A 27,109-nucleotide genomic window follows, 5' to 3' on the forward strand; every position below is an offset into this window, starting at 1 on the left:
CAGACCTGGAATGAGAGAAAGGGTTGGGGGAGCATATTTAAAGCTCTTTCAGAGAAAAACATGCAGCCAAGGATCCTTTATCCAGCAAGGCTGTCATTCAGAATTGATGGAGAAATAAAGACATTTCAGAATCGCCAGTCACTAACCAATTTTGTAACCACGAAACCAGCCCTACAGGAGATATTACGGGGGGTTCTATAAAAGTAAAAAGGCCCCAAGAGTGATACAGAACAGAAAGTCACAGCCAATACAAACAAAGACTTTACTGGCAACATGGCAACATTAAAATCATATCTCTCAGTAATCAGTCTTAATGTAAATGGTTTGAACCATCCCATAAAACGCCACAGGGTTGCAGATTGGATAAAAAGAAATGACCCATCCATTTGCTGTCTACAAGAGACTCATTTCGAACCCAAAGATGCATTCAGACTGAGAGTAAGGGGATGGAGTACCATCTTTCACACAAATGGACCTCAAAAGAAAGCTGGGGTAGCAATTCTCATATCAGATAAATTGGATTTTAAACTACAGACTATAGTTAGAGATGCAGAAGGGCACTATATTATTCTTAAGGGAAGTATTCAACAAGTGGATATGACAATTATAAATATATATGCCCCCAACAGGGGAGCAGCAAGATACACAAGCCAACTCTTAACCAGAATAAAGAGACATATAAATAAAAATACATTAATAGTAGGGGACCTCAACACTCCACTCTCAGAAATAGACAGAACACCCTGGCAAAAACTAAGCAAAGAATCAAAGGCTTTGAATGCCATACTCGACGAGTTGGACCTCATAGATATATATAGAACACTACACCCCAGAACCAAAGAATACTCATTCTATTCTAATGCCCATGGAACATTCTCAAGAATAGACCATGTTCTGGGACACAAAACAGGTCTCAACCGATACCAAAAGATTGAAATTATCCCCTGCATATTCTCAGACCACAACGCTCTGAAATTGGAACTCAACCACAAGGAAAAATTTGGAAGAAACTCAAACACTTGGAGACTAAGAACCATCCTGCTCAGGAATGACTCGATAAACCAGGAAATCAAAAATCAAATTAAACAATTTATGGAGACCAATGAGAATGAAAATACAACAGTCCAAAACCTATGGGATACTGCAAAGGCAGTCCTAAGGGGGAAATACATAGCCATCCAAGCCACACTCAAAAGAATAGAAAAATCTAAAATGCAGTTTTTATATTCTCACCTCAAGAAGCTGGAACAGCAACAGAGGGACAGGCCTAATCCACGCACGAGGAAGCAGTTGACCAAAATTAGAGCTGAAATCAATCAAGCAGAAACCAGAAGTACAGTAGAGCAGATCAACAGGACTAGAAGCTGGTTCTTTGAGAGAATCAATAAAATTGACAGACCACTGGCAAGACTTATCCAAAAGAAAAGAGAAAGGACCCAGATTATTAAAATTATGAATGAAAAAGGAGAGGTCACGACGAACACCATTGAAATTGGAAGGATTATTAGAAATTTTTATCAACAGCTATATGCCAATAAACTAAGCAATCTGGAAGAGATGGAATCCTTCCTGGAAACCTATAAACTACCAAGATTGAAACCGGAAGAAATTGATTCCTTAAACAGGCCAATTAATTATGAAGAAATTGAGTCAGTGATAAACAACCTTCCAAATAACAAAACTCCAGGCCCGGACGGTTTTCCTGGGGAATTCTACCAAACATTCAAAGAAGAAATAATACCTATTCTCCTAAAGCTATTTCAAAAAATAGAAACAGAAGGAAAGCTACCAAACTCATTCTATGAGGCCAATATTACCTTGATCCCCAAACCAGGCAAAGACCCCCTCAAAAAGGAGAATTACAGACCGATTTCCCTAATGAATATGGACGCCAAAATCCTCAACAAGATACTTGCTAATAGAATCCAACAGTACATTAAAAGGATTATCCATCACGATCAAGTGGGATTCATACCTGGGATGCAAGCGTGGTTCAATATTCGCAAATCAATCAGCGTGATACATCATATCAACAAGAAAAGACTCAGGAACCATATGATCCTCTCAATCGATGCTGAAAAAGCATTTGACAAAATACAGCATCCTTTCCTGATTAAAACCCTTCAGAGTGTAGGAATAGAAGGTACATTTCTCAATCTCATAAAAGCCATCTAAAAAAGCCTACAGCAAATATGATTCTCAATGGGGAAAAGCTATAAGCCTTTCCCTAGATCAGGAACACGACAAGGATGCCCACTCTCGCCACTATTATTCAACATAGTACTAGAAGTCCTTGCAACAGCAATCAGACGACAAAAAGGGATCAAAGGTATTCAAATTGGCAAAGAAGAAGTCAAAATGTCTCTCTTCACAGATGATATGATACTCTATATGGAAAACCTAAAAGAATATACTCCCAAACTATTAGAAGTTATAGAGCCATTCAGTAATGTGGCGGGATACAAAATCAATGCTCAGAAATCAGTTGCATTTCTATACACGAATAATGAGACTGAAGAAAGAGAAATTAGGGAATCCATCCCATTTACAATAGCACCAAAAACCATACGTTACCTTGGAATTAACTTAACCAGAGATGTAAAGGACCTATATTCTAGAACTATGAATCATTCTTGAAAGACATTGAGGAAGATGCAAAAGATGGAAAAATATTCCATGCTCATGGATGGGAAGAATTAACATAGTCCATGCTACCCAGAGCAATCTACACTTTCAATGCTATCCCGATCAAAATACCGATGACATTTTTCAAAGAACTGGAGCAAATAGTCCTCAAATTATATGGAACCAGAAAAGGCCCCGAATCGCCAAGGAACTGTTGAAAAGGAAAAACAAAGCTGGGGGCATCACAATGCTGGATTTCGAGCTGTACTGATCACAGACAGCATGGTAGTGGCACAAGAACAGACACATAGACCAATGGAACAGAATAGAGAACCCAGAAATGGACCCTTCACTCTTTGGGCAACTAATCTTTGATAAAGCTGGAAAAAATATCCGGTGGAAAAAAGACAGTCTCTTCAATAAATGGTGCTGGGAAAACTGGACAACTACATGCAAAAGAATGAAACTTGACCACTCTCTCACACCATACACAAAGATAAACTCCAAATGGATGAAAGACCTCGATGTGAGACAGGAATCCATCAAAATTCTAGAGGAGAACATAGGCAGCAACCTCTACGACATCGGCCAAAGCAACCTTTTTCATGACACATCCCCAAAGGCAAGAGAAACAAAAGATAAAATGAACTTATGGGACTTCATCAAGATAAAAAGCTTCTGCACAGCCAAGGAAACAGTCAAAAAAACTAAGAGGCAGCCCACGGAATGGGAGAATATATTTGCAAATGACACTACAGATAAAGGACTGGTATCCAAGATCTACAAAGAACTTCTCAAACTCAATACACGAGAAACAAATAAACAAATCAAAAAATGGGCAGAAGATATGAACAGACACTTTTCCAATGAAGACATACAAATGGCTAACAGACACATGAAAAAATGTTCAAAATCATTAGCCATCAAGGAAATTCAAATCAAAACCACACTGAGATACCACCTTACGCCAGTTAGAATGGCAAAAATAGACAAGGCAAGAAACAACAATTGTTGGAGAGGATGTGGAGAAAGGGGATCCCTCCTACATTGTTGGTGGGAATGCAAGTTGGTACAGCCACTCTGGAAAACAGTGTGGAGGTCCCTTAAAAAGTTAAAAATTGAGCTACCCTATGACCCAGCCATTGCACTACTGGGTATTTACCCCAAGTAGTGAGGAGAAGGGCCATATGCACCCCAGTGTTCATAGCAGCATTGTCCACAATAGCCAAATCGTGTAAAGAACTGAGATGTCCTTCAACAGATGCATGGATTAAAAAGTTGTGGTCCATATATACAATGGAATATTACTCAGCTATCAGAAAGAACGAGTTCTCAACATTTGCTACAACATGGATGGCACTGGAGGAGATAATGCTAAGTGAAATAAGTCAAGCAGAGAAAGACAATTATCATATGATTTCTCTCATCTATGGAACATAAGAACTAGGAAGATCGGTAGGGGAAGAAAGGGATAAAGAAACGGGGGGTAATCAGAAGGGGGAATGAAACATGAGAGACTATGGACTCTGAGAAACAAACTGCGGGCTTCAGAGGGGAGGGGGTGGGGGAATGGGATAGGCTGGTCATGGGTAGTAAGGAGGGCACGTATTGCATGGTGCACTGGGTGTTATACACAACTAATGAATCATCGAACTTTACATCAGAAACCAGGGATGTACTGTATGGTGACTAACGGAATATAATAAAACATTTAAAAAAAAAACTAATGATGTTCTGTATGGTAACACAACATAGTAAAATTTTTACAAAAAGAAAAAAAAAAGTATCTCTTCCCCAGAAAATTCACCGTATGATGGGAAAGATACATATAGGAAGCTGGATTTTTGTAATCTGGAGCCTAGAAGTTTTTTGGCCAACAGTCAATAGTTAATTATTAAATAGATACATTCTAACAAAAGTGAAAAACGAAAAGTAAACATTTCAATACAACTTTTGATTAATAATCCCATAATTACTGTAATTTGAGACACAAGAAAGGGATTGATTTTTCACCCTCAGATATAAAATTTTAGTCAGCAACAGAAGCAAAGTGAAAACAAAGTGCTTGGCAGTCAAGTTTTAAATGCCCAAGGCAGGCTGTTTTCAAGTTTCTTAAACAAAATAACTTAACAGAATTGCCAGTAAGCTGAAGAGCAGGGTGAAGTAGTAGCTCCTGGAGTCACTCATGTTCAACCCCATTTCCAGCAGCAAATTTCTCTGTGGAAGAGCTTTAGCACACATCCATAAGTGTGGAAACGGGTCATCATGGGACTGGAAGAACTCCAGCCTAAGTTCCATAGTGAGAACGTGGCTTTAGGCTTATACCAGTCTGGCCAAGAAATTATTCTTGTCTACAAAATTCTGGAAACACTCTCCTCTAACATTTACTAAGTGCTATAATCCTTTAAATGTATTCACCAATCTTAGCAGTTATGTATCATTTTCTTACAAAATAGTTCTTGAGCAAAGTTAATATGGGTTTCTAAGACTCACGCTGTTTTCTAAGATTTGAATTTGAAGTTTTACTATAAGATACTAATTTTATATATATATGTTTAGTAAAATACTTTTACTAATAAAGAAATGTTTGTTTTGTTTCAGGGTCGGCCTTCTTGGTATCTTCTATTATCATCGACATGAAAATAACTATTTGTGACTATTCCATGGCACTTTCCACACAGCCATATGGCCTAGGCTTACCATTTCCACAATATCCAAACAGTGTTCCTAACCATTTTATGAATTTTACATAATTGGCACAGTCTGTACCCAGGATATCACTCACCATTTGGTGCATACAGCAGAAGCTTATTTAGAGTAATCTAATGATAAAGAACAGACATGTGTTTGATGGTGTGTTCCAAGAGCCAGCTAACTAATCTATAAAAATTTGGTTTAAAGCATTTAGACTTCCTAGAGTTGGTCTGTTACCAAGTCATTTCTAATCCTCACTTTTCAAATCAATCTTCAGGCACACTTGTGTAAACATTAAAACAGCAATAAGGAACAACTTCTGAGTGAGTCAGAAGTTCCTTCACTAAAGTAGAGTTTGAAACTCTAAAACAAAAGTCATTCTTGGTTACTTTTAAAATGTAATTTTAATTATATGTAAAATCTAAAAAAAAAAAAAAAAAAAAAAAAAAAAAAAAAAGGCAAACCCAGAGATGCAGAGAATAGATTTGTGGTTGCCAGAGGTGGGCTGTGGAGGGCAAGTGCATGAAATGGGTGAAGATGATCAAAAGGTACAAACTTCCAATTATAAAATAAATAAATGCTGGAGATGTAATATATAGCATGGAAACTGTAGTTAATAATACTGCATTGTATTCCGAACACTGCTAAGAGAGTATGTCTTTAAAGTTCTCATCATAAGAAAAAGAAGGCTTTGTAAATATGTGTGGTGATGAACATTAATTTGACCTACTGTGATTATTTCTGAATATATACATATATCAAACCACTGATTATGTGGCACATCACAATACATACATACATACAATGCTATATGTCAATTATATCTCATTTTAAAAAAAGAATTAGATTCTGACTTTTATCAGAGTTTTAAAACTTTTGTAAATACACAAATCTTCTGAATTGAAAACATCAAAGTAAAGTTTAAAAAGAGGAAGCAAAGCACAACAGAAATCACAGCACCATGGAAAGATGCTTCTGTCTTGATGCCATGGATACTCTGACTCAGCTCTTTTAGTCAGGAATTAATAATCTTCTCAGCTTTGTCCCTATTTTTTCTTGAGAAAAACAAAAATCTTTAACGACTATCAGCGAATCCTTTCAAGCAGTGAAGACAAGGTGCTTGGAGACCTACTGCCTGATGAAGGGTAATATGCACTGATTGTCAGGCACCGCACCAATGATACAACCTAACAAATGGTTTGACATCCACTCTGTAACCTCAAAAATGTCAACCATAAAACTTTCAGCTACACTAGGTTCCCCCCTTATCTATGGGGGATATGTTCCAAGACCTCCAGTGGATACCTGAAACCACAGATAGTACCTAACCCCATATGTACTGTTTTTTCCTACACGTACATACCTATGATAAAGTTTAATTGATCAACTAGGCACCGTCAGAGACGCACAATAATAATCAAGTAGAACAATTACAACGATATACTGTAATAAGCTATATGAACGTGGTTTCTCTCTGTCAAAATATAGTATACTGTACTCACCCTTCTTCTTATGTGAGATGATAAAATGCCTAGTGATGAGATGAAGTGAGGCGAATGTTGTAGGCACTGTGACACAGAGTTACGCTATTACTGACCTTGTGACAATATATATCGGAAGGTGACCACCTACTTCTGGACTGCTGTTGATGGCGGGTAACTGGAACCGCAGATAACGGGGCGGTACGGTATCAGGACAACCTCTGTTACTGCCAGCAAAACACCACAGGGGCACCAACTCCTGGTACAAAAGACTCCACTGACCCCGTAACCAACTCATGCATTCTTCCTGAGGGATTAGTATTTCCCAATTCTGGCTTATTCTTTGTTTTCAAATTTAGCTGAAGCATATGGAGCAGTTACATAAGTCCTCTTGGGCACTGCAAGTATTCTCAGAAGCAGTACTTATCGTTCCAGTAAAACTTTGTGGGGGAAAGGACTAAAAAAAGTAAAGACTAATGAAAAATTGGTCACAACTAAAATGTGGGCACATAAAAATTGTTCTACAATAAAATTATTACATTGGCAAGGATTTACATTTGGGCAGAAAATAAAGATGGCTTATGTCAGGATAACCAGGAAAAAAATGTAATGGTAGTCAAAACTACTACATCAAAAATGGTCACGTCCCAAGTGTACCACTAAAAACCTAGTATAGGACCCTGGTTTAAAGACTAATTCTGTCCCTTACTAACACAAGCTACTAACTCTCTTCTCAGCATCATCATTTTATCCAAGGTAATGAAAACCACTAAAAACCTAGTATAGGACCCTGGTTTAAAGACTAATTCTGTCCCTTACTAACAAGCTACTAACTCTCTTCTCAGCATCATCATTTTATCCAAGGTAATATAAAGCAGTATACACAGTCCCCCCACCCACCTCCCCTTTGGTAACCATCAGTTTGCTCTCTCTAATTAAGAGTCTCCTTGGGGCACCTGAGCGGCTCAGACAGTTAAGTGTCTGCCTTCAGCCCAAGTTATCATCTCAGGGTCCTGCTCAGCAGAGAGTCTGCTTCTCCCTCTCCCTCTGTCCCTGCACCCCACATGTGCTCTCTCTCAAATAAATAAATAAATAAATAAATAATTAAAATCCTTTAAAAAGAGTCTCTTTCATGGTTTGCTCACTCTTTTTCCCCCCAATGCTCATTTGTTTTGCTTCTTAAATTCTACATGAGTGAAATCATATGGTTATTTGTCTTTTCTGACTTTTTTCATTTAGCATAATATTCTCTAGGCTCCATCCACAACCTTACAAATGACAAGATTTTGTTCTTTTTTATGGCCAAGTAATATTCCTCCCCCCCCGTGTGTGTGTGTGTGTGTGTGTGTGTGTGTGTGTGTGTGTGTGTGTGTGTATCCATTGTGTGTGTATATATACATATTACATATTCTTTACCAATTCATCAGTTGATGGACATTTCATCAGTGGTTTTTTTTTTTTAAAGACTTTATTTATTTATTTGACAGAGATAGAGACAACCAGCGAGAGAAGGAACACAAGCAGGGGGAGTGGGAGAGGAAGAAGCAGGCTCCTAGTGGAGGAGCCTGACGTGGGGCTCGATCCCGTAACGCCGGGATCACGCCCTGAGCCGAAGGCAGACGCTTAACCGCTGTGCCACCCAGGCGCCCCTCATCAGTGTTTTATAGTTTTCAGAGTACAGGTGTTTCACCTCTTTGGTTAGGTTTATTTCTAGGTATCACATTATTTTTTGGTGCAATTGTAAATGGAACTGTTTTCTTTCTTTTTTTTTTTTTAGTGATTTTTTATTATATTATGTTAGTCACCATACAGTACATCCCCGGTTTCCGATGTAGGGCTCAATGATTCATTAGTTGTGTATAACACCCAGTGTACCATGCAATACGTGCCTTCCTTACTACCCATCACCAGTCTATCCCATTCCCCCACCCCCCTCCCCTCTGAGGCCCTCAGTTTGTTTCTCATAGTCCATAGTCTCTCATGTTTCATTCCCCCTTCTGATTACCCCCCCCTTCTTTATCCCTTTCTTCCCCTTCTGATCATCCTAGTTCTTATGAGGAACTGTTTTCTTAATTTCTCTTTCTGCTGCCTCATTATTGGTATATATAAATGCAACAGATTTCTGTACATTGATTTTGTATCATGGGACTTAACTCAATTATCAGTTCTAGCAGTTTTTTGGTGGAGTCTTTAGGGTTTTCTATATGGAGTATCACGTCATGTGCAAATAGTGAAAGTTATACTTCTTCCTTACCCATTTGGATGCCTTTGATTTCTTTTTGTCTTCTGATTGCTGTGGCTAGGACTTCCAGTACTATGGTGAATAAAAGCCGTGAGTGGACATCCTTGTCTTATTCCCGACCTTACTCTTACTTTTTCCCCTTTAAGGATGTTAGCTGTAGGTTTTTCATATATGCCCTTTATAATGTTGAGGTATGTTCCCTCTAAACCTACTTTGTTGAAGGTTTTTATCATAAATGGATGCTGCACTTTGCCAAAAGCTTTTTCTGCATCTATTGAAATGATCACATGATTCTTCTCCTTTCTCTTAATGATATGATGTATCATGTTGATTTAAGAATACTGAACACCAACCTTGCAGCCCAGGAATAAATCCCACTTGATCGTGATGAATGATTTCTTTTAATGTATGGTTGGATTTAGTTTGCGAGTATTTTGTTGGGATTTTTTGTACCTATGTTCATCAGGGATATTGGCCTAGAGATCTCTTTTTCAGTGGTGTCTTTATCCGATTTTGGTATCAGGGTAATGCTGGCCTCAGAACAAATTTGGAAGTTTCCCTTCCTTTTCTATTTTTTGGAATAGTTTGAGAAGATCAGGTATTAACTCTTCTTTAAATGTTTAGGAGAATTCACCCGTGAAGCCATCTGATCCTGGACTTTTGTTTGTTGGGAGATTTTTGATTACTGAATCAATTCAATTTCTTTGTAGTTATTGGTGTGTTCAAGTTTTCTTTTTCTCCTTGTTTCAGTTTTGGTAGTTTATATATTTCTAGGAATTTATCCATTTCTTCCAGGTTGTCCAGTTTGTTGGCATATAGTTTATAATATTCTCTTATGATTGTTGGTATTTCTGTGGTGTTGGTTGTTATTTCTCCTCTCTCATTTGTGATTTTATTTGAGTCCTTTCTTTTTTTCTTGGTAAGTCTGGCTAGAGGTTTATCAATTCTATTAATTTTTTTCAAAGAACCAGCTTCTGTTTTCACTGATCTGTTCTATTGCTTTTTTTAGTTTCCATATCATTTATTCCTGCTCTGATCTTTATTTCCTTCCTTCTCCTCATTTTAGATTTTGTTTGTTCTTTTTCTAGCTCCTTTAGGAGTAAGGTTAGGTTGTTTATTTGAGATTTGTCTTGCTTCTTGAGGTGGGCGCCTGTATTGCTATAAACTTCCCTCTTATGACTGCCTCTGCTGTGTCGTAAAGGTTTTGGACCATCATGTTTTCATTTGCATTTGTTTCCCTGTAGTTTTTTCTTTCTCCTTTGATTTCCTGGTTGATCCACCATTCATCATTTAGTAGCATGTTGTTTAACCTCCTTGTATTTGTGGTCTTTCGAGATTTTTTCTTGTAGTTGACTCCCAATTTCATAGCGTTGTGGTCAGAAAAGATGCATGGTATGACTTCGATCCTCTCAAATTTGCTGAGGTTTGTTTTGTGGGCTAATACATGATCTATTCTGGAGAATGTTATGTGTGCACTTGAAAAGAATGTGTATTCTGTTGGTTTAGGATGAAATGTTCTGAATTTATCTGTTAAGTCCATCTGGTCCAATGTGCCATTCAAAGCCACTGTTTCCTTGATTTTCTGTTTAGATGATCTGTGCATTGATCTATTATTGTATTATTATCAATTAGTTCCTCTATGTTGGCTATTAACTGTTTATGTATTTGGGTGCTATGTTGGTTGCATACATATTTACAATTGTTATATCTTCTTTTTGTATTGTCCCCTTTATTATTATTTAGTGCCCTTCTTTGTTACAGTTTTTGTTTTAAAGTCCAGTTTGTCCAATATAAGTATTGCTACCCTGGCTTTCTTTGGACATCCATTTGCATGGTAGATGTCTCTCTATCCCCTCACTTTTAATCTGCTGGTGTCTTGAGGTCTAAGATGAGTCTCTTGTAGGCAGCATAGACATGGGTCTTGTTTGTTTATTCATTCTGTCACCCTATGTCTTTTGATTGGAGTGTTTAGTGCATTTACATTCCAAGTAATTATTAATAGAGATGTATTTATTGCCAATTTATTACTTGTTTTGTGGTTGTTACTGAAGACTTTCTCTGATCTTTTCTTTCTCTCTTTCATGTTTTGCTGATTTTCTCTGGTAATACATTTAGATTTCTTTCTCTTTATTCTTTACAAGTTTACTACTGATTTTTAATATATGGTTACCATTAGGTCTGTATCTAACCTCTTCTGCACGTAACAGTCTATATTAAGGTGATGGTTGTTTAAGTTGGAACCCATTCTTTTCTCCTCTCCTCCCCATGTTTTAGGTATATGTTATTATATTTACATCCTTTTTTGTGTGTGAGTTCCTTGACTGATTTTTTACCAAAATATTCATTTTTACTGCTTTTGGATTTTCTACCTTTATACTTCACTTTTGGTCTCTTCTTTCCACTCTAGCTCACCTTTAATAGTTCTGGCAGCACTGGTTCAGTGGCCATGAACTCCTTTTAGTTTCTGTTTGTCTGGGAAACTATCTCTCCTTCTATTCTGCATGATAGCCTTGCTGGATAGAGTATTCTTGGCTGCAGATTTTTTCTCATTATGCACTTTCAGTATATCGCACCACTCCTTTCTGATTTGCAAAGTTTCTGTTGAAAAAAATCTCCTGCTAGCCTCATGGGAAAATCCTCTCTTGTTATTATTATGACAAACTGTAAAGCTTAAGTGATAAAAATCAAAATAATGCTTTTTACTTAGCTTCAATACCCAAACTCATTTGCATATTGATACCGCCACAGATACATTAGCAGATTTTCCCTTTGGATAAGTCAAATAAGAAGTTGTTCTGGGGTCAAAAGAAATAAGGCATTTCTTTTTAAAAATGGCTAGTCTAGGGGTGCCTGGGTGGCACAGTCAGTTAAGTGTTGGACTCTTGGTTTCAGCTCAGGTCATGACTTCAGGATTGTAGGATTGAGCCCCACTCCCGGATCTGTGCTCAGCAGAGTCAACTAGGGATTCTCTCTCCCCTCTTCCACTGCCCCTCCGCCCTCACCCCCCCATGCACACATGTGCATGCACGTGCACTCTCTCTCTCTCAAATAATTAAATAAATTTTTTTAAAAAATGGCTAGTCTAAGAAATCTCCTGTTCTGATGATGGTCCACTTTTTGAGGATGAAACATGAGAATATCCTGTATTATAATAGAAGGGCCTCTATGTCTTGCTGTAGTTAACAGAAATGGGCAAACTTTACTTTTTACAATGAAAAAAACTGGAATAACTTTAATTTGTGCAATTAAATGTTCTAACAATTCTCTCATGTTATCCATAAGATTTCACAAAATAATAACATTGATAAAGCTCTGAGGTGCTTTCCTTTAATACTTGGTGTCCTCATGCTGAAGAACATTAACAGTTTTAATAGATTTGATTTCTATCACACTTACTTTTTTGTGATAAATGCTGCAGAGTCCTCTCTCTATATCAGGCAGTTTACGCAGATGATTTTCTATCTGACTAAACACACTGGATTCTGAATGGAGCACTTCAGATACAGCATCTAGTCGAGCATTTATCTCCCTGTGAGAACAGAGTAGTAACAATTATAAGATATGCTAGGATTTCAGAATATAGACATTTCCACTCTTATGCCCAGCACTGTGACAACAGCTACTTAGAAAAACATAAAGAGACTCCTCCTCCATACCTCTGACCCTTCCCAACCTCCATCATTTGAATCAAAGAGCAGGTACCATACACTGAAAGCCATTAGCTAGGTGGAGCAGACACTGGCTCATTAGATTTTCCGTTCCTCTCGGGCAAACACAGATGACACTTCCCAGTTTCCCTCTGCAATTAGGTATAGCCATGTACCTATTGATTTAGCCACTTCTGGCTCTGGCCCATAAAAACCTCCTGTGTGATCTTGCGCATCTGCTCTTTCCCCAGCTGAATGCTGGGCCCAGAACAATCCTGCAAGCCACCTGAAGACTCTCTCAGCCTGGGTCTGTTATTGGAGCAGAAAACCCATCACTCCCACATTTGCTACCAGCTGGACTTTACATTAGCAAGAAATAAACTTTTATTGTATTTAAACCACTAGATTGAGGATTTATTTGCTACAACTGCTTGTTTTACTTTGGCTAATATAATAGGTCTACAATGGGCAACTGAGTTTTCTAGTCTAACTGAAATGACTGATCATCTCAGTCAAAAACCAATTCATCAGTCAGCCAACTACTTTGAAAGAAGACTTCGTAGTGGTGGCTGAATTGATCACCCGTTCGACTAAAGTGCGATTAGGCATACCGAGCCTGAGCAAAGACTCAGGGCAGTAACAGAACATACAAAAGATAAGACATCAGGAGACAGGGGAGACCAGAGCTGCAGGACTTCATCAGTGGCCACACCCTAAGTGATGGGTGGGCCACTTGGGAGGAAATGGTGAGGCTGTCAGCTTAAAATGGAAACCTGATTGACTAAATGTGCCCTAAACGGCATGTGGCCCATGTAGTACCTATAAATGCCAAAGGCCCACACTAGGTGTAATGGCCATATGTGGTATTAAAGACCAAGACAAGTAAACATACCTAGTAGACAGTGAGCCCTCAGTAAATGTTCTTTTGAGTGAATGAAAGAATGAGCAAGCAAGCAAATGAAAAAATGAACTGACACTTAGGGCCAAAGGGAAACATGAGCTACTGAATACACATTTGTCTAACTAAGTTCTGTTGATATCACACACACCGACATAAAGCCTCAGAATCCTGCCTAGATGACTGTTAAACTGAGTACTTCCCAATTCATTAAGTGCTTTTCTCTTTATTGTCCTTCAAACCACTCTGTGAGGTCATGCCTGTTTACAACATGCAAACTAACTTGCTTTCATTTTTCTCTGGCTCATACTCTACTACATAGAACAGGCATTTGGTTCAGCATGACACAGAACACACCCAAGCTTTGTAGACATACACACTGGTTCCTCCATTCTCAGTGGGGTGGCCTCTTAAATCAATCCATTTCTTTCCAGCTCTACTACCATTACACTAGTTTAAGTAAAAATCATTTCTCACACAGACTACAAAGAGCCTCCTAACTTTCCTCCATCCACTTCTGTCCCTTTTGCCAATCCAGTCTCCACACTGTAGCCTGAGCGGTCTTCTAAATCTGTTCACGTCTTACCTCTGCTTTCAGCTCATCAATGACTTGCTAATAATCTTCGACACAAATCCAGATTCCCTCACTGACCGACAAGACAACTGGTCCCTGCTTACCTCTCAAGTCTCAATTCAGGCCTCTGCCACTCTCTTCCTCTCACTTTAAGTTTCAGTTAGACTGAACTTGTTCCATGTTTTGGTCACTCCAAGTTCTCCGACATCAGGGCCTCCTTATTTGCTGCTCACTCTACCTTCAAGACTCTCTTCTGCTTTCCTACTACCTATCAGCTCCGCTTTGTTTGGCAAACGCCTACTCACCCTTCTTCTGAAAGGGCTTTTTGGACTCACCAGACCAGATTTAATCCTCTGTCATCCTTTTCCACACAACCCTCTATTGTCTTTCCATAGTGGAAATCGTAATTGTATTTACTTCGCTGTCTTTTCTGCTGGACTGTAAGCTCAGTGACAATAGGGATCATTTCTTCATTCCCATAGTTCTGGGATCACAATATGTGTTCAATAAGTAGTTCTTGAATTCAATTCAGCTCAATTCCAAAGACACATATAAAGTAAATCAAGATGAGGTGAAAAAAATAAAAAATTAAATTTTCTTTGCATAGGATTGTTGTGATAAAATAAATCAATGTTTTACCCTAACGTTTACCCAAAATGCTATACAAATATAAAGTTTTATTTTAATAACTCACTCCTGCATAAATGAAAGATAACACCAATTGAAACAGACTAGGTTGATGCTACAGATGGTATGAGGACAGATAAAATAATACCATCTGTGAACGTATAAGACAGCCTACAAAGATAGCTGCTCTCTCAAAATTATAAAGGTTGTTGGAGATATGCAAAGATAAAAGCAAAAGAGGTTAATAAAAGCCTAAGTCATATTTATGAAATCTTCCAGAAGATTTTTTTAAAATAGACAGAAAACTATAAATTTCTTAGAAAGAGATGAAAAAGGTTGTGCTAAGTTGGTCTGCAATCTGGAAAAATACAAAGGTACTGGCTTTTTATTTTAACCTAATGACAGCACAGGCAAAAGCATATTTACTATGAATCATTTTGGTTTTAACCCAGCCTTCATTGGTTAGGGAAGTAATAGCTAAGAAGTTAAAAAAATTGGGCAGGTAACCTGAGTTAAAATCCAGCCTCTGCCATTTACCAGTTATTTAGTCTTGCCCTAGTTTCTCCATCTATAAAATGGGAATAATAATGGTCTCTGAGAGCTGTTACAAGAATGCAATGAAATAATGCATGGTAAGCAATACAGTGCCTGGTACATAGTAACTACTCAATACAGATTAGCTGTTAACAGTGATCTTTATTTGCTTATATAATTTGTTGTTAGATACCACAAAGAACACACTGAGCGGGGGAAATAGCATCCAAAATATAAATGTGTGTAGAGTTGTAAAACAGAGACACGAAAAAATATATATTTGTGCAAGGTGAACAAGGAAGAATCACACAAGAAAAGCTAGTCCTGGGATCTCAAGTGCCAAATCTGACTGGTAGCGGTGACCTGAAGTACTGTGTTGAGATTGGTTAGTAGGCTGCACTGGGAATACCAGAATGCATTACAGGTGTTTAAAACAGGCAGGAAGAGAGTGAAACGGTGTGTGGCACTGCTTACCACAAACTTCTCACCACTGGGGGAGCTGTAGTTCTACTTTTATCTCCTGCCTGTAGATCAGAATGCAAATTGGTAAAATGACTTCTAATCAAGTTTTTAAAAAAGTTTGCATATCTTGGAACTGTTCTTTACTTAGCAGCAGTAAAAAGACTTCCCAAATAACTCTAATAAAACAGTATGTCAGATTACCAAAAGAGAGAAAAATCATTTTGGTGCAATCAATGAGAGAGATTCAGTGATCACGACAGTCAACAAAACAAGAAGGAGCACTGTCAAAGAAAAAAAAAGAAAAGAAAAGAAAAGAAAAGAAAAGAAAAGAAAAGAAAAGAAAAGAAAGTAGCACTATCTCCTAGATGATGATGAATTTGTGTCAAGATGCCCTATAGTATTCTACAGTGGATCTCACAGCACGACACATTCCAAACAAAGGAAAGGAAGGCACCTGACTCATTTCATTCCATATGACAAAAAACAATGGACCTGAGGTCTTTCAATGACAAAGATTCTTCTTTACCACCAAAGACCCAAGGACTAAAAGTGGGTGTCACTGGAGTCCTTCACATTTGAAGATGAATTGGGTGATGACGCCAGTCTCTGTTGTGTGTGGCTGTCACTCAGGAACACAGTACGTAACCTACAGCTGTTGCCATTGTAAGGACATGTGATGAAGTCTGTACCTCCTGGTTGCTATTGTGGAGATGCCTCTGTAATTCTAACATAAGGTTACTTGTGGGGTGGGGGGGCTAAAATACAAACTACTGAGGAGAGGTGGTTTTTGTTGTGTGTGTTTGTTCTGACTTTTCACTGAACAGTCTGCTCTAAAGTTGTTTGTGTTTGTTCTGACTTTTCACTGAAAGGTTTGCTCTAAAGAGTTGTTTGTGTTTGTTCTGACTTTTCACTGAAAGGTTTGCTCTGAAGAGTTGTTTGTGTTTGTTCTGACTTTTCACTGAAAGGTTTGCTTTAAAGACATGATACAAAATGAGTAATTAAATTCAGACATTACCATGCTGGCCGTGCAATATGGCTCAACTACCTACCTACACAGCTTTCTAATAGAAACATGAGAGGGCCTATGACTACTTGGATCTCCCTAGCGTCACACAACATCATTTGCTGGTTCATTTAATGAACAATTACCGAGTGCTTACAAAAGTAACGACTGAAGAAGTGGCATAGGAAGATGTATGGGAAGATGGAGGCTGAAAGTGTGAGTGTGACAGCAGGAGCTAAGCAGCCAGGCAGTGAATGGTCATGTGAGGGACGTGGGCCACACAGGAGCTTGGACTTTCTCCTGAGAATAATGGGAGCCAATGGCTAACCTTTGAAAGGCCAGAGGACAGTGCTAGGAAGACTCCAAGGGAGGGATTTGATGATCTGAACTTGGGTAAAGGAAAGAGGGATGAAAAGGCACATAGTTTTAAGAGATATTAAGAAGGTCAAGTTAACAGGAGTTGTGACAGATTAGATAAGGCAAGGAAAGAGGGGGAAGAAGGAATAGCTTGAGTAAGGAGATGCGCTACGAGTCATCCAAAAATATCACTATTTTATTTATTTAGAAATTACATTCTAAGGAGCTATTCTGAATATGTACCTTGTTGCAAATTATAAATCACCCAACAAACTTTTGAGGATTTTTATTACTCCTGTTCTAGTGACACATCATTTTAGGAATAGACAACAATTCACCCTTTTTGGAATATTAAACAGAACAATTTAATGACAGCTACCCTCCATTACAGAACATAAACGTCAGTCTTTGAACACAGCATAATATGATTTTTGCTTTTGGTAATGGTAAGAACCAGTACTTTCAGACCATCATTCTAATGAGGACAATTTAAAAAGCTAAATGAAACATAAAAACATGTTCATAAAAGTATCAAGAACTAAGAAAATGGTAAGGAATAAGTACACCAAAATCTAAAAGAAAACAAGAACCCAGAGGAGTAATCCAGCAGTCAAAGCCACTTTTGTACTGAAGACACCTGCTGAAAAATGGGCGAGCCTCACAGTGAAGATGACCTTGCAGCCTAGGTCAGCATCATGTGGACGGACGAAAACACACCAAACACTGAACTTGAATTAAAATGGTCCCAGAATGGTCATGCCACCAAACACCTGGCAGAAGCAAACAAACGGCTCTCACCTAATTCTTAAAATAAACTGCCAAAGAATATAATCATCAGTACACAAAGATAATCAAGCATGAAAAGCAACTAGTTGAGTAAGAATCAATAGAAACAAGAGACAACAGGAACAGACACACAAACTACAAAGCTTGGGGCAGGGAAAGGGGTGGTTAAATGAAAAAACCACCAAAACGAAAACTCAATAAATCCAAAAGAAATTCATGAAATAGAAGAAATTCTCATCCTAATAAAGGATTGCCAAAGGACAATCTCTTTGAATACTGTCTCTCTCCCTATTCTAATTTTCCTCTGGAAATCTGAAGAGGATTATGTTAGACTACCTAATTCTCTTTTTGTGTTTCAGTTTCTTATATTTTTTATCATATTGTCTCTCTGTGCTGTGCTCCAGGTAACTTCTTCAGCTATTGCCCTGCACTCTAGTTATGTGCTGCACCTATTCCTGTGTAACCCACCCACTGCTTCTAGAAGTTGTATGTGGTTCTTTTTAAAAAACAACCTACTCTCCTTTGATGGCATTTTTGTTTTGTGCTCATATTTTTCATTCTTTTTTGTATTTCTTTTAACTTTAACTTCTTTTAACTTTTTGTATTTATCTTCATAATCCTATTATCTGAATGTCTTGGGATTCTAATTCTGCTGTTTATAACTTCTCCTCACATTCAAGGTTACTTGTTTCCCTGTCTTTTCTAGTTGTGGTTTGTGAGCTTATGGTAGAGTTTTCTCTCTGGGATTCCTAGGAGGTCTGGACCAAGAGTGTATCCCTTCAGGGAGGATTTGCATTTGCTTCTGCTAGGAACCCTGAGGCATGGGAACCATTTAAAACAACTTTCACAAGTTGGAAATTGCCAGACCATGCAGACAGTATAAATTGGAATAGCAAACCTGAGTGACGGTGAGCCTGTGGTTAAGAATTCTTGGCAAATTTTCCCTCTGTAAAGACTAGGCCAAGACGAATGTATTTCCTTGTCCCCCCTCTTTAATGAGATTACGATCCTTTGAGGGTCTCACATTACTACAGGCTCCCTAACTTAGACACAAAGCCTTCACTCCAGTTTCCTACAAGGCTTTTTAAAACCCAATCCTTTTGATTACCAGTGTCTGCAGAGACCTCTTGGGGCAACGGCAGCAGCAAAATCAACTCCCAGTTCCAGCTCCTTCTTTAATCTGTTCCCTCAGTTTTTCCCCTTATCATTATTATTATTTAACAAGTTCAGCTATGTCCGAAAATCATGTTTTATGTTTTATATAGCATATCTAGTTATTTCATATAGGGAAGTATTTTGATGACATTACAGCCACAGGAAATGAAGTCCTCCCACAGCATTTCGAGGAGATATATTCTGAAAATCCCCATCAGTAAAGGCACAAAGAGAGAAAAATAAAGCCGGAAGAGCCAAGAAGAAAAAGATCTCCAATTCTTCCTCCTCGCTCACTCCTGTATAGCTTCTCAGCACAAAGGAAAACTGCCATTTACTGCTGGACATGTGAACCAGTTTAGACCTCCCTATAGGCCTGATTACTAGAGAACAAAGCAGAGACCAGCTGCAGGTTCCTGGATATAGGCATCCCAAGAGACACTGGTTCCTCCATATGCACTAAGTCAGGGCAGATGTTTGGATAACAGGTGATTGGGGTCACTTTTTTCTTGGCAGCAGCGGTTTCTGCTCATACATTCACACACACAGCAAAGGCAGACAGACAGGGGTCAACACCAACCAATCTCCGCTCTCAGCTATGCCCACCTACTGCTCTTCATTACCATTTATGAGCAGTATTGTGTCCCACTGGGCCGAGGAAAATCACAGTCACCCAAGGTGAACACTGTATTGGCAGGTTCTCAGAACATGGGAAACCACAAAGAATAAGGAGGGCCTCCCAATGTAGCTCAGCGCAACAAGTTCTGGGAGTTTAAAATGGCATTTAGTTTTGTTAATATAAATGAAACGGTAAATGTTGGAAATACATAACATTTTATTACTTTGTCATTGAGGACAGAGTTATGAATTAGAAATAAGCCATTAATACTCCAAACATATGAGTTTACCAAAACGAAAGTCATTTAATTACTCAAGAGTATGAACTATCACTAGAATGTACTAGTGCTTTAGAAAATTACACAAAAATGTAATCAATAGTCAGGGATCTATTTCCTAACGACAACAATTTTCAGTTTTGCTACTAATTTCAATGATTTATGTTACTTAAATACCAAGAATAACCTTAGCATGCTTAATTCTCTTTAACAGTTTTCTAAAAATCTAATTTGAATTCAAAAAGTACTCTTCATTTGCTCTAATTGTGCTACTGAACTATACAGTGTGTAACAGGTAAGAATTTTATCTTAGATACAAAAGCTTTCCCTTTCCACATCTCCTCCTCACCAGATTAAACCTTGACCAGATTAGATTAGAAACTCCTTGAGAGTAGGAACGTCTTATCACTGAGACAGAATAATACAAAATTTAAAGTAACTATCTTATACTATATTAAGGGAAAGAATCGAAGAGTATTGTGTATATTATGCCCCCATCCATGTAAAAAGGGAGGGAGGACTATATATTCATATTTATTTATTTGCTTTTTAAAACAGGAAGTCTCTGAAAAGATACACAAGAAAATAACAACCATGATTATCCAATAGGAACTGAGCAGATGCAGGGCAGGGATGAGAGGCACACATTTCACTATATATATTTTTACTTTTTTTTTTTTTTAAGATTTTATGTATTTATTTGAGAGAGACAGAACACAAGCAGGAGGAGGGGCAGAGGGAGAGGGAGAAGCAGACTCCCCACTGAGCAGGGAGCCACAAAGCGAGGCTTGATCCCAGCATGCTGGGATCACGAACCCAGGATACCAGTATCACGACTAGAGCCAAAGGCAGACGCTTAACCAACTGAGCCACCCAGGTGCCCCTCTTTTTCCATTTTTAAGCTCTGCAACTATGTGAAGGTACTGCCTACTGAGAAATTTAAATAAGTTAATCATTTAAATGTGTGAAAAAAAAAAAGTACAACACAGTTGAAACAACAATACAAACTTAAAGGAAAAATAGCCCATCTCTGGCCATTGACTGCTAGGTATTCATTAAATATGTCTTCTTTGGCCTTGACAAACATTTGTTAATCTCCCTTGCAGTTAAGTGAGATCATCAGAACGAGTTCCAGTCAATGACATGTGAACAGAAATGATATTTGCTGCTACTACAAGACCTGGTAAACCAAAAATACGTCCTCCATGCTCTGTCCCCTTTCTCTGGCTGGATGTCAATGCCTGGGCTGACCTCAGAAATCACATGTGTAAGACTAAATAACCTGTGGAGTTCCTAAATGCCCATGTGATGAGTTCCAGCCCACCCTCAATATGGCAAGACCATGGATTGTTTATGCAAAGAAGATAAAGAAGAGATCAATTTCACTGTTAGAGCTGCCAAACTGCGTGGTGTTTTGTTGTTGTTGTTAAGCAGTTCCTCCAACCAATGCACCACCTTCAGTGTTAACAGACACGTTAGCATGTACTTAGCCAATCAGAACATGAGGCTGAGCTTCCTAAGGTCCCAGGACGTAGTCAGGTTTAGAGCATTAATAAGAAAGGCTGTGATTCAAGCCCAACCACACAAAATGACAGAGCTCAATTGCTAATGGTTACATCATTCTGAGAGGGGACTAACAAAAACACTACGTACTCCCCAGTGTTCCTTGCAAATTCTCCTCACAATCCTGACTGCAGGCAAAAGATACAACACAGGCAAGTACCAGATTCAGGAGACCTGACCAGACAGATGCGGGACACCTGACGGCAGCACACAGCCTCTGCCCTGTCATCACAGGAAACCTCCAGCTGGGTCATCTGACCACTGTGTTCATTTTAAGGGCTGTTATCATATTCTAATGTAAGACTAGATAACAATTTATTTTTCTACCCCCTATTAATAATTTCTACCCCCTAGGTTGCTTCCAGTTTTTTGGTCACAAATCATAACTAATTATAAAGACCACAGCTGTTTTCCTGAACCACATCACTGATGCTAGGAACCAGAGCTAGGGATTATAGTTCCCACTTTACAGGTAAAGAAATGGAGGGTGTAATAAAATTCTTAACTTGTACAAAGTGACACAACTGAGTGAGGGAAGCAGAACTAGAGGTCAAGTCCCAATAAGTCCCCAAGTATGCTTCTAGATGGGCCCTATGTGCTAGCTGGATGATCTTGGACAATTAACCCGAGTCTTGGTAGTCCACATCTATAAAATGAAGTAATAACTATCTCTGAGGATACGTAGAAGAATTAATAGACATATCACAGACTCAAAAAACGCAGCACAGCAGACATCAGTTTTCTGTACTGCCATTTTCTGTCCACTCCCATACAGGACCCATCTACAGAGTAACACATCTTACTTCTTAGCCCTCAGCCCTCTCCCTTCCCACCATGGCTACTTTTCTCTCCTCAACCCTTAGATCTGGACCTCTGCTCCTTTCTACCTAAACATTTCCCTTACTCCTTTTTTTCCCACATACAAATGTCTCTTTCTGATCCCTAAAATCAACCTAACATTTTGTATAAATACTTCACCTGGACAGATCCAGACTAGAATGTTTTTCAAAGTAAGACCGATGGATGACTTTTCAGAGTACTGTACTTCAGGCACAAAATTGCAAAACGTTTGCAACTTACAAAATTTCAATGATTCTTTACGACATCACTTCAGATGTTGAATAAATGTGTAATACATTTAAATGATAATCAAAACACTGTTTCCATCCAAGAGATGAATATATTCAATCTGCTGTGCCAAAAGGAGGAAAGATGAAATTATTGAGCCTACCTGTTATGCGTTGATTGTATCAACAAAAAAATACATGTTGGAGACCTAATCCCCCATGCCTCAGAATTTGGCCTTAGTTGGAATCAGGGTAATTGTAGATGTAACTAGTTAAGACGAGGTCATACTGGAATATGGGAGGCTCCCAATCCAATACGATTACATCCTTATTGAAAGAATGTCATGTGAACAGATATGCACACAGGAAGAACACCATGTGAATGTGAAAACAGAAAAGAGATGCATCTACCAGCCAAGTGATACCAAAGATTGCCAGCAAACTACTAGAAGCTAGGAGTGAGGCATGGAACAGCTTCTCCCTCTGAGAACTCAGAAAGAACCGTGAGACAAACGTGTGTTTTTTAAGCTATCCAGTTTGTGATACATTTTTACTCCCAGCAAATTAACACACTATCTAATTCACCCATTATGGAATTCAAATTACATAGGCATGGCCTTAAAAGAGTCATAGGAAAATCATAGTACATCCAAATATTTCTGAGCAAAAAAATTCCAATTTAGATGTGTTCAGAGCTGTGAGTTAGATCTTTTTACACGGTACTTAAAACCAGCTATGCCTAAGGTGGGAAGATGGCCCCATCCCATCACCCAACCTGGCTTCCTTTACTAAGTCACATGACTTACGCCAAGGAACTTCTATTTACTACTAATTCCACTGAGAGTGGACAAGAATGCAAGATACTGCCAAACCATTTCTTCCACTGTTAGGTGTTAATGTTTTCATTCCTCACCAAGCAATTTTTCCACTAAAACAAGGAATCATATAAAGGAAAACTGCTTATAAGGTGCTTTTAAAATCAAGGAGTTTTCTTAGAAAAATAAACTTCTCTCGGGGCGCCTGGGTGGCACAGCGGTTAAGCGTCTGCCTTCGGCTCAGGGCGTGATCCCGGCGTTATGGGATCGAGCCCCACGTCAGGCTCCTCCACTAGGAGCCTGCTTCTTCCTCTCCCACTCCCCCTGCTTGTGCTCCCTCTCTCGCTGGCTGTCTCTCTCTGTCAAATAAATAAATAAAATCTTTTAAAAAATAAATAAATAAATAAATAAATAAATAAACTTCTCTCACAGAGGTGTACCTTTATTTTCAAAGCCCACTTAGAACTCTAAGATTTTCAAATGGATTCATTTGTTCATAATTTCTTCATCATCTATTACATTCAAAGCACTGTGAGCCCCCAATTCATTCTGCGTGGGTTGGTGAAGGAAGGGTAAGGTGCTGAACAAAATTGAGGGGAGTTAACTTTCTCCAAAGGACGAAAGGAGAAAAAGGACAAATTCTCAAAGGAGATAGCTGAGTCAGGTCCTGAATGACTCACTATTTTAATAATTCATTCAATAAATATTGAATACTTGTTATAAATGAAACACAATTTAGTGAGAGATAGATATTAAACAAACAGAAAAAACAAATATGCTAAGTCCTATATGCTAATGGAGAATGATACAGAACATAATTTACATTAGGCAGTCAGAGAAAATCACTCTGAAGAAATGACACTTTAAAGGTGAGACTTAAAAGAGAAGACAGCCACGTGAAGATTGAAGAGAAAAAGAACATTCTAGGTAGAGAGCCACGCAAATGCAAAACCACAAGATGAGAAAAAGCTTTGGGATGCTCAGGAACCAAAGAAAGGCCAGAGTGACCAGAAGATGACGAATGTGTGAATGCAGGGGAGAGTCAGACAGAAGAGCCATGAGAAAGAATTTTAACTTTATGTGAAGCGCAAGCCAATGGAGAGATTAAGGCAGGAGAGAAGCATGATATAGTCTTTATCTTGAAAAAGAGATGAGTTAGGAGGATACTACAGCTGTCCAGGTGAGAACCAATGTAGTGTAGACCAGGGTGATGGACATGGCAAAATATGCACAGACTCTGGATATATTTTAGAGCTAAAGGCAACAGGACTTAGTATTAGATTGGACACGGTTATCAAACAGGAAATGTCCAGGAAAACTTCCAGGTTTCTGGTCTAAGCAACTTGTTTGGTGGAAGTGTTGATTCCTGGAATGGGGAAACCAGAAGGACGAACAGGGTTGAATACATGAAGTTTGAGATGTCTGTGATACACCTATGTGTTTATGAATCTAAGCTGAATGTATAAGCCTGGGGAATAGGAAAGGGTAAAGATCAGAGATACAAATTTGGGAGTCACTGACATTTTGATATGTACAGTGATGCGAACAGGTATGTTCATAGGCATAGGGGTAGGAGACAGTGAGAAGAGAAGAGGCAGCCATGTAAATTAAAATTTTTATTTCTACTGTTAAATTTGTTTTCTATAACTAGGATTAATTTGAGATAAACTCAGTAGACCATATTGTATGCTCTGTAGGAGCTGAATCATGTAATCTCTTGGGATCGTACTTTAATTTACATGAAAAAGTCTGCTACTGGCTCTGTTTCTGCTGAGTATTTCAACCAAGCAAATAAATATAAGAAGTCCTATGGATGCTTAGGTAGATGTCTTTCCACACTTTCTTTTGTAAGCCATCTTTCCTACTTTTGTTCCACAAGGCATTCTTACCTCATTTCAGTACTGAACCAAGGAGACACAGTTGACCATTGAACAATGTGGGGATCAGGGATGCCCCTCCCCCACCACAATCAAAAATCTGAGTATAACTTTTAACTCCCCCAAAACTTAACTACTAATAGCCTACTGCTGATCAGAAGCCTGATAACAGAGCCAATTAACATGTATTTTATATATGTATCATAGACTGTATTCTCATAACAAAAGAAGCTACAGGAAAGAAAAGGTTAAGAAAATCTTAAGGAAACACATTTACAGGACTGTACTGTATCAGAAAAAATCCGCTTATAAGTGGACCTGCACAGTTCAAACCCGGGTTGTTCAAGAATGTCTTCTTTACCCAGTCAGTTTCCCCTGTCCAAAGGTCTTTACGGTCTACAAGAAAAACCCGCTAAACCCTTGAAGTGATTTGGTAATGACCACCATCATAACAGTGTCTTAAGCTTATTACTAGCACTAACAATATGTGCTATCCTTGCTGAAGACGACTATTTACTAAGCTCAGAGTAATATGCAGCCAAGAGTGAGGCTCCTGTGTAGTTCAAAAGCTACGATGTACAGAAGGCCCCCAGTACATAGCTTGCCATGTAATAAAGAGCTCAAAAGTGGTAGCTAGGGTTCCTGTCTCATCTCATCCCTTTGGGCAACCCTGTGAGAGGTAGTTTACTGTTTCAAAGGCGAGAACATGGCATGGAGAGGCGGACACACGAGACAGGACACGGGACCCAAGGACCTAGTGACCAGTGGACAGAGCTGACACACAGCAGTTCTAACACCACACCGCACTCTCTGGTCTCTCTATTTAGGAAGCAGTTCAGAATGGCTAAGTGCCTGCTCGGCTCTGGAGTCAATGCTGTTTTTAAATTTGGGCTCTCCCAGCTGTGAAACATTGAGCAAGTTATTGAAACTCTGAATCTCTTTACTCATCTCAAGGACCTACCTCAGAGGATGCTTTTGAGTATTAAAGAGTGGTACATAGTAAGAACGCAATAAATAACAGCCCTCATTTTTTCAGTAAATATTAATGGGGCTCCTACTAAGTCATAGGCACTGTTCTAGGTTGGAGCCTCCAAGTTTATCTGCATATCAGAATCCTCTGGAGAGCATTCAGAAAGTCTAACTCCCAGGCCACACTGGAGACTGATTAAATCACACTCTCTGGGGGTTTAGACACAGGCATCAGTATCTGCGCAGCCTCCCAAGGACTGCAGGGGCAGACAAGCTTGGAAACAGCTGCATTTTAGGCACTAGATTCAGCTACCTTCCCTGAAGGCGCCCCTAGTTTGTTTATCTACTGTCCCAAACATCTCACACCTGACCCTCTTTTAGATCCCTACTGTTCCGGCTTTGGCTCAGGTCCTCAGAACCTCTCCATGAACTTGCTAACTTGCCCACTCCACCACCACTTTGGTCCCTCCCACATACAAGCCCAGCTCTGATCCTAGCACTCCCGTGCTCAGAATCATTGGATTAACTTTCCCTGGCTACCAACTCAGGCTAGCCTTCAAAGCTCTCTACCAAAGGCAGAGCCCCAGCTCTTCAACCCCTTCCTCCCTACTCTCTTATGCTACCGATGACCCAAACTAACTGGATAACTCACTTTCCGTGGACACATCCCAATGTCTTCCAATCTGCAAGCCTACTCATTCTTGGGGACAAGGAAAACATCTTCACGATACTAGAGAAAGTATTGCCAGATACAAAATAAAATCTACTCCAATTTAAAATTCTGCTTTTTTTTAAGTTTATTTATTTTTAGTAATCTACATCCAATGTGGAGCTCAAACT

The 27,109-nt window shown here is 38.9% G+C and overlaps 1 protein-coding gene across 5 annotated transcripts in view; it reads right to left on the minus strand.

The window, feature by feature from the left end:
• Positions 1 to 27,109, minus strand: part of MSH3 (mutS homolog 3) — a 187,935-nt gene that overhangs the window by 91,016 nt on the left and 69,810 nt on the right. For all 5 annotated transcript variants that reach the window (XM_008711037.2, XM_008711036.2, XM_040622135.1 and 2 more), the window contains exon 13: positions 12,439 to 12,571. In XM_008711037.2, coding sequence (XP_008709259.2) covers positions 12,439 to 12,571 — 133 coding nt within the window. The remainder of the gene's footprint in view (positions 1 to 12,438; positions 12,572 to 27,109) is intronic.

This window comes from Ursus maritimus, unplaced genomic scaffold (assembly GCF_017311325.1).
Source record: "Ursus maritimus isolate PB19 unplaced genomic scaffold, ASM1731132v1 scaffold_5, whole genome shotgun sequence".
Taxonomy (NCBI): Eukaryota; Metazoa; Chordata; class Mammalia; order Carnivora; family Ursidae; genus Ursus; species Ursus maritimus.